Source organism: Geotrypetes seraphini, chromosome 6 (genome assembly GCF_902459505.1).
Source record: "Geotrypetes seraphini chromosome 6, aGeoSer1.1, whole genome shotgun sequence".
In the NCBI taxonomy this organism is placed as follows: domain Eukaryota; kingdom Metazoa; phylum Chordata; class Amphibia; order Gymnophiona; family Dermophiidae; genus Geotrypetes; species Geotrypetes seraphini.
This window is the reverse complement of record NC_047089.1, coordinates 224,092,524-224,105,710: the sequence shown is the minus strand read 5'-3', so window position 1 is coordinate 224,105,710 and position 13,187 is coordinate 224,092,524. Positions and strand designations below refer to the sequence as shown.

Genomic DNA, 13,187 nt, shown 5'->3' with positions numbered 1-13,187 from the left:
AAGAAGGCGGAGTTGAAAGACGAGAAAGCATTCTGCAAGCAACTTGCAGGGTCAGATGCATAACCCTAGCGTTCAGGACTACTAGACACATCGCACTAGAATGTGTCCTCTCCATGTTAGCCTCAATGAGGGAGAGCACCAACGAACTGCCTCCTCCTTGTCCCCCTTCCTTAGCACTCCTTCTCTCCTCCCCCTTTCCCCGCTCCACATTACTTCCCTCCTCCCATCCCTCTCCCCCTCCCCTTCTGTCTCGTCTTCTTCCCCTCTCTGTTCTACGAATGCCTTTGTCCTGTAATTTTATTGTGAATGTCAATTGTAACCTGTTCTGAGCTCCCGGGAGAATGGGATAGAAACCTAAATAAAATTAATAAATAAAATTAGACCACCACTTTACACACACAAGTGACTTTAAAAATGGCCTTTCCAAAGTCTCCTAAACCAGAAATAATTCCAGAAATTACACAAATGATAAAAAAAAAATACTTAGGAAAGCAGCTTCCAATGTATTTCTTGACAAGTTCCAAGTTCAATGCAGCATAATTGATGCAAGAACTAAATACCTTATGACAGCAGAGTCTATAAAACAAAAAAATGCCATCAAATTCTTAGTGTAAAAACCAAACAGCGAAGGAACAAGAAGGAAAACCCTCTCAGACAGGTATACTGGTTCTAGTAACAAATCATGACCTGGAGAAACTTGAAAGCTCAAGGTGGGGATCCAGGAAAATATGGGCTCCTTTTACTAAGCCGCGTTAGGGCTTTAACGCGCGGAATAGCCCGCGCTAGACCTTAACGCCAGCATTGAGCTGGTGCTAGTTCTAGAAGCGTAGCACGTGGTAATTTCCTGCGTGCGCTAAAAACATTAGCACACCTTAGTAAAAGGAGCCCTATGTATTTCAAAAGCATCAAATCTGGATTTTCTTCATTTACGAGTATATCTACAATTCTCTATGACAGAATGACCAAAGAAACAAAACCCAAAAATAACCCGGAGGTTCCTCCCCATGAGATTCCTTCCAGCTCTCTAGAAATATAAATAGAAAGGTATGGTGTTAAAAGTGACCTTGTAATGCCTTCAGTCAGCACACATCTATCAAAAACTGACAACCACAGATCAATTCAAACCCAACACTGACATTACAGATTCACTTCCAGAAGAAGTAAATGTCTCAACATAAAAGCCTTCATTCTACCATCCTCATCATTTGATAGCAACAGGAGTTTAATCTTGCAAAAATACAAAAACTTCAATAAAGCATTCAAGCTCACCCATTAAATTCACAACCAGTTAAGGAGGGCTTTTTCTCACTTACCGCTGCAATTGACGCACTCTGAAACATCGTTCTTGTTGTTCTGTTTCTCTTCTGCCATTGTTGTTGGGCAAGAAATCTATTTCTGCAGAGAGTTTTTTTCTGACCTCAAAATCAAGAGGCAGAGTTAATGAAATCCAAAGCAGTTTTTCCAGAGTTCTATCATATGAGCCATGAAGTTAATGCAGAACCAATGAAATAAGTGTTTCTGAGCAAGATCTCACTGTCTCCTAGTACTACAGCAGCTTACACTTCAACTCGTAAATCTCAATATCTGGCTTTCAGCTATACATTAAAGAGCTAGTCAAAATCTGTTCACCCCTCTATATTTACTTTTTTGGCCTAACAGTTTTCCTAATGCTTTTTTTGGGCTGCTAGATCAATTAGAATCAACTTTTATTGAGCTATGGCACCATATTTCTTTTGGGAAAGACAGCAATATACGACTCCTGTCTTTCCCAAAAGAGAACACAGAGTACATGTTAGACCACAGCTATAGAATTTAAAAATTTTGGCCAAAGGATTCTACAACCTTGCCACATGCTCTTTACACAATAAGTGACTACAAGGAGTCTGAATCAGCTCCAACGGATTAAAAATGTTGCAGCATGATTGATAGAAGGTAGAGAATGACACGGTGACAAAATTCATCACCGTTCCCGTCCCCGCGGATAACCCCATGTCATTTTCTAATGTCTATTTCAACCTCAGTCCTTCTACCCCAGCATTCTTCAAAGCAAAGCTTGCGGGTCAGTGGTTGTGGCCATTCATACTCTGATTCTTCCCTCTCTCCTTAAAGAATGACATGAAGATGGTTTCCCATGGTTATCCGCGGGGACGGGAACGGTGATGAATTTTGTCACCGTGTCATTCTCTAATAGAAAGTTATAAATGACATGATCACATTACACCATTCCTGCCAAACCTCACTGGCTACCAGTACAATATAGGTCAAAATTTCTAACTCTTCAAGGCCCTTAAAGGAACCAGACCAGAGTACATGAAGAACCAGCTGTACCTCTACATGCCTCGAAGTCGCTAAGGTTCTCCCAAACAGCATCCCCAATCACACCCTCATCAAAGGAAGTCACATGATACGCCAGTGAGCCTTCTCTGGAGTAGTTCCCACACTCGAACACAGTGACTTTTAACCTAACACAACACTAGCTATACTTCAGGAAGCAGGTGAAAGCCTTTAATGAAAGCTCTGCAACTAGCGAGCTAATCATGCACCTAACATCAGCTGCACTTACTGGAACAAGACTTGCTTATGACTCCGTGTGCAATTTGTCCTTATATATCACCTTTATCTTCTGTTACTCTATCTTCTGTTTCTGTGTTCACTTCCACTTACCCTCTATGCTTTCTATTAAGATGTTTTAATGTGTGTTATGTTAACATTGTAAGTAGCATAGTATTCCATAATTTGTATCGTTCCTTGAAAATTTTTTTTACCACTTCAATCACTTAAGCCCAGATTCTATAAATGTTATCATCGGCAGCTGTCTTAAAAACTGCCGCCGATCACCTGTCAACCACACAGCAGCACCGTTTATAGAATTGTGCCTTCTGGAAAGAGAAAGGCACCGGAAATGTAGGCTAGGGATTTCAAGGCCTACATTTCTGGTGTCCATCTTTTGCGTGAATCACGCCTACGGCGGTGCTTTACGATGCCTAACACCACTTCCGGCATTAGCCTTGCCTACAGTGGGGTTAGGTGTCGCAAAGCGCCTCCATAGGTGTGATTCCAGCCCCGTTTTTAGGCGCCAGTAGGCACCTAGATTTTTCTTTTAAATACACTTTTTCTTATTTTTAAACAGCGTTTTCAACTTAAGTCAGGCGTTGGTACCAACACCTAACTTAAGACACCATTTATAGAATCCGGGCCTTATTGCTTATGTCCAGGTTATTCTTGCTGTACATCACCTTGGGTGAATGTCTTCAAAATGGCAGTAAATAAATCCTGATAACTAAATAAACCACTTTGGTTGTACCGCAGAGAGGCAGTATATCAAGAATATAATAATAAATTCTAACTGCATTCTGCTGCAAAGACATAGGATCTTGTGTACAGGCATCCTGTATACACGTATCTTGTAATTCTTCATGATACATACCAGCTGGTGAACTCCACCCTCTAGTGTTACACTACTTTATGTTTGTGTATTATGTCTCAACTAATCAGACTATTTGATTTATACTAAACCATAATGAAATACAGTAGAAATCCAGACCACCCAAGAATCCGGGCCCTTTCAAATTGCGAAATCTGACCGCCCAAGAATCCAAATTCTATCAAGCTGCACACCTTCTCCCTTCCTCCTGCCTCCCCATGCACGGTCCGGCGTCTCTCCTTCCCCTCCTAGCCCTGCCCGGGGCTCTGTCTCCCTTCCAATGTACTTTTTTAATATGGCAAGTCATTGGGCCTGCAACACCAGCCTGAGCTCAAGGGAGGGGGCCCAGATACCCAAGGCCCTCCCTTGGGCTCAGGCTGGCACTGCAGGTACGACAACTGACTCTGCATAGTCCTTTGACGTTCCTCTATCTCTCCCTCCCAAGTACCTTTTCATAAGTGAGCAAGTCTTCAGCCTGCATTGGGCCTTTCCCTTTGACCTGTCCTGCCTCTTCTTACACAATTTCCTCTTTTCAAAAAGGGCAGGATGGGTCAGAGGGAAAGGCACAGTGAGCTAAGGGAGGGACAGATGCAGGACTGTGCAGGGCATAGCCATGGGGTAGCCTTGGGGACCGAGGCTGCCTCCCTTGGGCTCAGGCTGGCAATACAGGCCCGACTTGCTGCTTTATTAAAAAGGTGCACTGGGAGCGAGGGAGAGACGCGGGGAGGGAGGGGAAAGAGAGACGCTGGATCAAGCACAGGGAGGCAGGAGAAAGGGAGAAGGTATGCAATGTTATAGCATCCAGATTCTTGGGCAGTCCTGATTTTTGGAAGAGAAAAAGAGACACCAGACATTAAAATCCAGAAAATCAAAAAATCCAGACTGACCCAATCCCTGCACAGTCTGGATTTTTGGACTTGTACTGTAAAAGGCTCTAAGGTCTAAAGTTGCTAGCGTTAATAGTGCCAGTTATGCTCATAACTTAATAATTAGCTGCTAATTGGTCTTAACAACCAATTATTGGTTATAATTGCTGTTAACTAGCCCTAATTAGCAGTTACACACATAACTGCATAAAACCCATAGGGCTAGATTCACGAACCTGCCCAATCGGGCCCGATCCGGGCAGGTCTGATGAATTCCCTAAACTCAAATATGCAGATGGGGGTGATCTGTGCATGCGTCTAGACCAGGGATAGGGAACTCCAGTCCTCGAGAACCGTATTCCAGTCGGGTTTTCAGGATTTCCCCAATGAATATGCATGAGATCTATTTGCATGCACTGCTTTCAATGCATATTCATTGGGGAAATCCTGATAACCCGACTGGAATACGGCTCTCGAGGACCGGAGTTCCCTACCCCTGGTCTAGACCCAACTTTTTTTTTTTTTAACTTTCATGCGCACCGACTCTCCTGCTCTCCCCTTCCAAGCCCTGCTCTTGCCGCCTTCCCTGCAGTGCAAGCCCGCGGGTTTAAAGCGGGGCTGCACTGCGGCGTGCAGCCCTGCTTTAAACCCACGGGCTCGCACTGCAGGGAAGGCGGCAGAGCCAGGGGGAGCAGAGAGAACATGTCAGGCACGCGTTCGGGGCAGGCAGGTCAGGGCAGACAGATCAGGGCAGCGGGAGATCGGGGCTGACAGGGCAGAGAGCAGGGCTTCAATAGAGCAGGAGAGTCGGAAAGATGTTTTTGACTGCTCCCCAGCAATCGCTGCTTCAGTCGATCTGCCAGCCCAGTCGGATGTGAAATTTTGTGTTGTGAATCGTGTCCCTGTCTACTTTGCGTGCGCTTCCCCTCATTTGTATACCTGGATTGGAAGCAGATCGCAGGAGAGGAAAGTGAATCAGGCTGGAGGGAAATTTGGTCATATAGGGGTCGCAAACCGATCGGTACACGATTGGCTTGCTTTGTGAATCTAGGCCTAAGTGGGCAACTTGAAGGAGGGCATGAGTGGGTCAGGGGCATGCCCAGCACTTCTACACACAAGTTATAAAACACTAGCAGTTATGCACCTAACTGTCAGCATTTAGGTGTGAGCATTTAAACCAGTAATTGAGCTAGTGTCCTAGATCTGCAGATTTAGACTAGTGTTCTATAATGGCACATGCACAGTGCAGAGGTGGGGGAATTACAGAGGGAATGATAAGAGAGATATTGGTGCTTAGCAGCTGGGTTGGAGTTTGGAATTGAAAGCAGCTTCAAAGAAGGGGACTTTGAGTCTGAATTTGAATACTGCCAAAGACAAAGCTTGACGTATCAAGTCAGGCAGTTTGTTCTAGGCATACGGTGCAGCAAAGTAGAAGCTTGCCAAAGGCTGATATAAATGCTGATGACAGTTAGACACATAAATGCAGATATTCTATAATATCACACCTAATTTCTGGGAACACCTCTTATGTGTCCATGCCCCCTTTTAAGTTATATGCTATGAAATTTAGACATGTATGTTATAGACTAGCGAGCAGGGCAGTATTATTTTTATCAGGTTAACAGGATACTTCCTTTTTACTTTGTTTTTAACTGAACATACTGTATATGCATTTATGTATTTTTTAGCCAAGGTGATAAACAGCAAGAATAAGTTAAATGTAGATAATATAAGAGGCTGCTGAAAAGTTCTCAGCCCAACCAACAAAATTGGGGCAGTCTCCATTGAGGGCCATACACTTAGGGCCTCTTCTATCAAACTGCGCTAGCAGTTTTTAGCGCAGAGCCGCGCTGAATGGCCCGTGCTGCTCCCGACACTCATAGGAACTCTATGAGCGTCGGGAGCAGCGCAGGCCATTCAGTGTGGCTCACCGTGCTACAAACTGCTAGCATAGTTTGATAGAAGAGGTCCTTAGTCCAGCGATTTTCCACTTTTTTTGTTCCATATTTTTCCTCAATGGAGACTGCCACAACTTTGTTGGTTGGGCTGAGAACTTTTCAGCTGCCCCTTGTAGACAATTACAGCAGTAAACATTCAAGTAATACACATTAAGATATACAGCTCATCTCCCGATTCGCGGTTTCCCCAATTGCGAATTTGGTTATTCACAATTTTTTTGCCCCTTGAATTTTTAATTCAGAAACGCTGCCCCGGACATCCCCCAGATGTTACCTGGTGGTTTAGCGGTGATGGGGAGCAGAAGAGATCTTCCTATGCTCCTGCCCCATGCAGAGCTGTCATCAAAATGGCTGCCGTGAGTTCCCGTTGTAGTCTTGAGACTACAACGGGAACTTACGGCAGCCATTTTGATGATGGCTCTTCACGGGGCAGGAGCATAGAAAGATCGCTCCTGCCCCGCGTCACCGCTAAACCACCAGATAAGGTCAGGGACGTAGGAGGGAGGCAGGCAAGGGTGGGTCAGAGCCAGCCCAAAAAATTATTCGCGATTTTTCCCTATTCGCATGCCGGCTCTGCCTCTAACCCCCGCAAATATTGAGGGACTGCCGTATTGTGTTACTTACAATTTTAACACAATGCATATTAAAACATCTAAATGGATAGCATAGGGCATTAGCTGAAGTGGAACATATTAGAGAATGACAAGGAGACAAATTTCTCCCGTACCTGCAGGAACTCAATTTTCCCGTCCCCATGAGTTTTGTCGCTGTCCATGTTCCATTCCTGTAAGCTCTGCCTTAACAACACAAGCCTCGAACACTTATGATTTTAAAGTGTTTGAGGCTTGTGCTGATGAGGATGGATAAGGGTGCAGGAATATGATTTCAGCTAGAGTACAGTGGATAAGCAATCCTGCTACAATATGTTCTGCTGGTGTTAATCTTTGATTTGAGACTTGGGAGAAAAGCTAAAGCTTTTGCCTGCTTCTTGATGTAGAGATGGTCTTGCATTAAGCCAAGCCTTTCTAGGAGTGTGTTCCAAAGTAAAAAATGACATGGGGACAAATTTGTCTCCATCCCCACAGGAACTCAATTTCCCTGTCCCTTCCTGTGAGTTTTGTCACTGTCCCTGTCCCATTCCTGTAAGCTCAGCCTTAACCACACAAGCCTCAAACACTCATGATTTTAAAATGTTTGAGGCTTGTGCAGATGAGGACAGAGCTTGCAGGAATGGGGCAGGGACAGGAAAAGAACTCACCGGGATAGGACGGGAAAATGAGTTCCCGTGCCATTTTGTATTCCAGAGTATGGTTAAAGATACTCCTTGGAAGGATCTTAGCAACCTTACAGATTTGTAGAAGTAGATCCTGTTCTTAAAGTACTGTGGCCCATTTCCTTAAGGGTCTTGAAGATCAGACAGAAGAGTTTTAGATTTAGCTCTGTATTGTACTGGTAGTCAATTTTTGCAGGAATGGTGTGACATGATCAGAATGTCTAATGCTATAGAAATTATAACGGTGTAAGTAACCTACTACTGCTACTTATCAGTCATGCTGCAGCAATCTGAATCAAATGGAACTACTATATTATACAGAATAACACGGGGACAAATTTTTCCCCATCCCAGTGGGAACTCATTTTCCTGTCCTGTCCCCGCGAGTTCTTTTCCTGTGTCCCTGCCCCATTCCTGCAAGCTCTGTCCTCATCAGCAAAAGCTTCAAACACGTTAAAATCATGTGTTCAAGGCTTGTGCAGTTAAGGCAGAGCTTATGGAAGTGGGGTTGGGACAGTGACAAAACTCATGAGGAAATTGAGTTCCTGTGGGGACCGGGACAAATTTGTCCCCATGTCATTCTCTACTATATTACTAATTATACAGAGGACACAGTTATAAAACTATTTATGATGCTGGCTAAATCCATAGTCACCAAAAATTTTTTTGTTGTTGTTTACAAGCAATCATTTGAGCTAAGGAATACAGTCCCTGATAACACTATGCCTATAACTGCAATGTACATAATATGAATGTTTCAAATTTTTCCAATTCTACTGCTAGGGCACAGGTTAGGAGACAAGAGCACTGAAAGAGAAAAAAAATGTTTAGAAAGCGATGCATGGGAAACGCTGTCATTTCTTGTGCTATTCATCTTAAAATACAGCAAATTGTCAGAAAACCGTTACTTTAAAAATTCCGAAGAATAGCCCATAGCTTTCTTTTCTTTACCCTCCCTCTTCTCCTCGAGCTCATCCCCTCCGGACAGTCGATGCAGTACGAGTAAACCAGGCACAGCATCACCTGGGGATGATTCTTCTGCAGGGTACCGAGGAGCAACACTTCATCACCCCCATTACCTTTAGATTGTTTCTAGGTGGGGGCAGAGGGCGGAGGATCTTCTAGACACGGAGGGGAAGACCCCCGACTCCAAGCCGCAGCCCCTTCGCTCCCTTCCCACCACCGGCCCCACTGACCTGTCTACCAGCCCCTGAGCGCAGCCACACGGCCTCCGTTGTAACGAAATCCCACTGAGCGTGCGCAGTAGACCCCCCCCAACCCAAGCGCAGGAGCTTGCGCAGATAAGATTCACGCGACCATCTCTTTAACCAGCGCCCCCGGCTCACAGAGCGCGACCCCGTGGGTCCTGCGCCCGTGGAATGTGCCACCGTGCTGCCCAGAGTGGGGGTGGGAGGCCTTCTGCAGCTCCCCGGCATGGGCGCGACCACCGTGCAAGGTCAGACTGCGGTGCCAAATAGCAGCAGATGGTGAGTTTGTGTGACTGCGAGGAGGGGGGGGGGGCGGCTTCGTCGCCTCTCCTGCCCCGCCCCATGAAGTGAAAAGAATAAATAATAATGATTTTTTTTTTTTTTTAGATAATACAAATGGTAGAACAGAGCAAAATCTTATACTTCTCGTGTGCTAGCACAAAACACACGCAGCTGCTACAAGTGTCCTGAAATAAACACACAAAAATAGATGATTTTTAGTCTGAATATTATTCTCATTGATGATTATTAAAAATAAAGTACATAAAACAAATAGCAAACTTAGGGCATCTTATCGCATTCTTAAAGCACGTTTTAGTATTTTTCGTTTACGATCAGCGAAGCCCTTAGAGATCTGAATATTGCGCAAAAAGGATCTTCAGCAAGCTGAGTGGGTCAGTCGCTCATCACACGGCTACAATCGTCATCGTCCCATATGTTTAATATTTCTGTGGCATTCAAAATATTTTATATGTTATAACAGCTTATCTGCAGCGAGAGGAGAGGTGTCGCTGCAGATAAGCTAAGTTATAACATAGTTATAAAATATTTTGAATGCACTGAAATATTAAACATATGGGATGATGACGATTGTAGCCGTGTGATGAGCGATTGACCCACTCAGCTTGCTGAAGATCCCTTTTACACAAAATTCAGGTCTCTTAAGGGCTTCGCTGATTGTGAATATTTGACTCGATTTGCCTTATCATTTTCAGTACTGTTCATGCCAATGCGACAGAAATGAAGGTGATACTACCGCAGAAGGGTAAATGATAATTAATCCGAAGGAGGTGACCGATTGGTGGAGGCGGGTTGTGCTGCTATGGCAGGTTTGTATGGAAGCTTAACGAGTAGCAGGCGGGACTGACTGGGATATACAATACCCGTTTTCTGCAATTCTCTGGTAAGTTCATGATTGTGTGGTCCTTTTGGTAAAAATGCAATTGCTGACAACAGGATAATTTACATGGTTAGAACTGTAAATACTGACAAAGGGCTCTTGGCCTGTCAAGTCTTATATAAAGATGCATTCAATGATTAAATTAATTGCTTATGCCTTTAACTTATCCACAATTTTTTAATGATTTGTCTCTTCCCTTTCCCAATGTTTTTTTTTTTTTTACCCTAATTGTTTCTTTTACAACCTAATTGTATTTCTTCTTTAATTCTCCTTATGTTTGACTTTGTATGCATATGCAGAATTTTAATATGTTTAGTAAAATTAGTTTTTGTTAGTTATGTCTGTTTCCCCCAACTCTGTAATTTTTTATTAATTGTACATCGCTTAGAATTTTGAATAGGCATAAATCAAATTTCATAATAAACTTGGAAATTTGGATTGAAGCAGCTTTTCTCCTGTGGTACATTCATTTATAAGGTGTATTCAAATGAGTGTTTGGTAAAGCAACTATTTTCTTGCATACATATTTTACATCATGCTTATATACATACCAAATTCTGCAATTTTTGTGCAAACGTGAAAATTGTGAGTAAAGCAAGCCAAAACAATTGCATCAGCCATATAAGTCAATATATCTTCCACTCTCATTCAAACAAAATAGCCACTGACTGATAGTGTACAGCTGAAAAAGGTTTTAAACTTTGGTGACTTCTTCCAGGAGTTGTCATCCTGCCAAGATCAACCCAAGAACAAACCAGAAAATCAGCCACTGCGTCACAACCCCATGCTGCAACTAATGTGAAGAATCGTGCATCAACTATTAGGGAAACAAAAAACTAATGGCATTAGTGTTCCTAGGAAGGCAGCTACAAATAAATTGTTGCTTTCACTGCTGCTTGCCTCAGGTTCTGTAGCAAGAGACTGGATGACCCACAAGACTTCTGGAATAATATTCTCTGGCCAGATGCACCAAAAATTGAACTTTCAGTATTGTCCCTCCAAACCAGCACAGATGGATGGGTTTGTGCTTCTCTGCCAGCAGGTGGCAGAGAATACACAGAATTCTAACACTAGAAATGGGCTTTGCAGTCCCTCATAGAATCAGTCTGTTTTTAGTCTCCAGCAGGTGGTAAGGTCTGTTGAACAGATTAGGCAGTGGCCTTTTTATCTATCCCTATTTTCTTGTCAGACTGAGTTGGGGTCCTAAGGGTGTGTCATACTCAGACAGACGGGTCCCTCTCCCCATGTTCCCCATAATGGGTATAACTTATGGGGAGACTGGATGGACCGTTCAGGTCTTTATCTGTCATCATTTACTATGTTATCACCCCAATTTTTTCTCTAGGGGAGCAACTGTATGCCTTGCCAAGGGGCAAAAACTACAGTTTTGAGTGCATGTGGGGTCTGCTCCTGTTACTTTAAAGTCCTATTTAAAATAAAAAGACCAAAGGCAGTGCTTTTTCTTATGTGCTGGGACTCTTTTCATTCATAATTTTTCCCTCATTCAGTTTCCGATTTCATGCAGCCTGCCTTGCAGTTTATAATGAACACTTCTTGCAAACCGAAGAAGTGCTCAGTGTTTTCCCGCTGAGAGCTTAAGGTGTTTGTTGTTTTTGTTCACGGCCAGAAAGGGAACCTGGCATGAATTAGGGTCAAAAGAGCCTGAGGACTCCAGCCCTGCCTGTTGTGAGGCAAAACAAGGTGATTTGAAGCTTCTGGAGAACTTTGGAAAAATAAAAATAAACATCAGGAAATCCAAGTTGGCCCAGGCACCTAAGGGCTCTTCCATAGGAAAGGCCTTGGCGCCTGTCCTATGAGACCCTTAGGCCTCTCCCTGGTGGCATCCCAGGATATACTGGGAAGGCCCACTATTTTGAAGAGGTGAGCCGGCTAGCTGGAGAGAGTAGGCATCCCTCCGGCCGGCCTTCATCATAGAGGTATTGGGGGGGGGGGGGAGAGAGGAGAGGAACCCTGGCGGTGGAGGGAGTAGAAATCCCTTCTGCCAGGAGTGTCAGAGGAGGAGTTGTGGGGATGCATGGACACCCCTCCTGTCAGGAGTGACAAGGTGTTGTCATGGAGGTGGGGACCCCAGCAGCAGGAGGGAGGTGGCAGGGGACTCTGCCAGAGGGAGGGAGTGGATATCCCTCCTGCCGGGACTGTTGGATCAGGGAACTCTGGCAGCAGGAGGGAGTAGGCATCCTTCCTGCCATCGTATGATTCAGAGGGGTTTAAAAAAAAAAAAATTTGCCCGGGGGGGGGGCTGAGCTGTCAAGCCTTACTTTCTTGTCAGTGCCTGAGCCAATCAGCGCTCAGGCACTGATCGGAAAGGCTATGACAGCTTAGACACTGTTGGAAAATTTTGCCCACAAATGTGGCGCAGAATCACCCAGCAATGATAGAGAGTTGCCCGTAGTGCTCCTTTAAATATTAATGAGCCCGTTTTACTACCATTTTAATATTAATGACCTCATTGTACTACATTTGCATGGCAAAGTCAGAGACTGCTAGGAAGCTTGGAAAAGACCACCATGAGCCGTTCTGATAATTGGCCAGTAAAATACTGGGATGTTAATCTGTCTGGAACCATCATTTAGGGCAGTTTCTCAACACACTGTACTGCGCAGATCTCCCCCTTCCTCCTTAATGGCCACTGCCAAGGATCCCATGCCCTCTTTCCTACCCGCCAGCTTCCGTCGAAGGCGGGGATCCCATGTCCTCCCTTCCCGTCCCCTTCTGCCAAAGCCTACCCAGAAGGGTTGCCTCCGATGTCAGCTGACGTTGGAGGGAAATCTGGGTCAGCGGGGGATCCCAGTTACCTCCTTCCAGGTGGGCTGCGCCTTTCTGCCTTCAGCGACTCTTGCACACTGCATGTGGCTGAGCTGGAATCCTCTCCTGGGCCAGAGCTTGGGCAGGGGGTACTTGGTTGATATTTGTTAGACTTAGGGGGTAATGGCTTGAAGAAGTTGAGAAACTCTGGTTTAGGGCACAGTAAGTTTTGAGAATCTGGCCCTAACATTTTGGTTCTTATTATAGAAGCATCCATATGTGTAAATGACAGCCTTTAAACATCTAGAGACCCAAATGTTTAAATGTCATGTCAAAACCGAGGCCACTCAGATGATGTGGAAGCTCACTATGTTCAAATGGCGACGGGGGTAGGAGAGGTCTGGGCAGAAGGCCAATACAGATATGCATTCCCTATTTTATATAAGGAATCCATGTCTACAGTGGGAAACTTGGATGTTGAGATTTAGTTGTGCCTTGGAAGCAAATCTGCT

The 13,187-nt window shown here is 44.5% G+C and overlaps 1 protein-coding gene and 1 long non-coding RNA gene across 7 annotated transcripts in view; one reads left to right on the top strand and one right to left on the bottom strand.

Moving 5' to 3' along the window:
* VDAC3 (voltage dependent anion channel 3) overlaps window positions 1-8,854 on the bottom strand; it is a 78,098-nt gene extending 69,244 nt beyond the window's left edge. Inside the window, exons 1-2 of one of the 6 annotated variants that reach the window (XM_033949094.1) lie at window positions 8,718-8,854; window positions 1,314-1,412 (exon numbers count right to left, since the gene is read on the bottom strand). In XM_033949094.1, coding sequence (XP_033804985.1) covers window positions 1,314-1,371 — 58 coding nt within the window. In that variant the 5' untranslated portion in view covers window positions 1,372-1,412; window positions 8,718-8,854. Of the gene's footprint in view, window positions 1-1,313; window positions 1,418-8,544; window positions 8,565-8,600 lie in introns of those variants that run through there. The other 5 variants (XM_033949093.1, XM_033949096.1, XM_033949092.1 and 2 more) reach the window with 5 other exon arrangements.
* Window positions 8,855-8,887: 33 nt separating this feature from the next.
* On the top strand, window positions 8,888-10,863 carry LOC117362554. Its single transcript, XR_004539915.1, has 3 exons — window positions 8,888-9,008; window positions 9,725-9,912; window positions 10,628-10,863. It is a non-coding gene; the product is annotated as an uncharacterized LOC117362554 (long non-coding RNA).
* The last annotated feature ends 2,324 nt before the right edge of the window (window positions 10,864-13,187 follow it).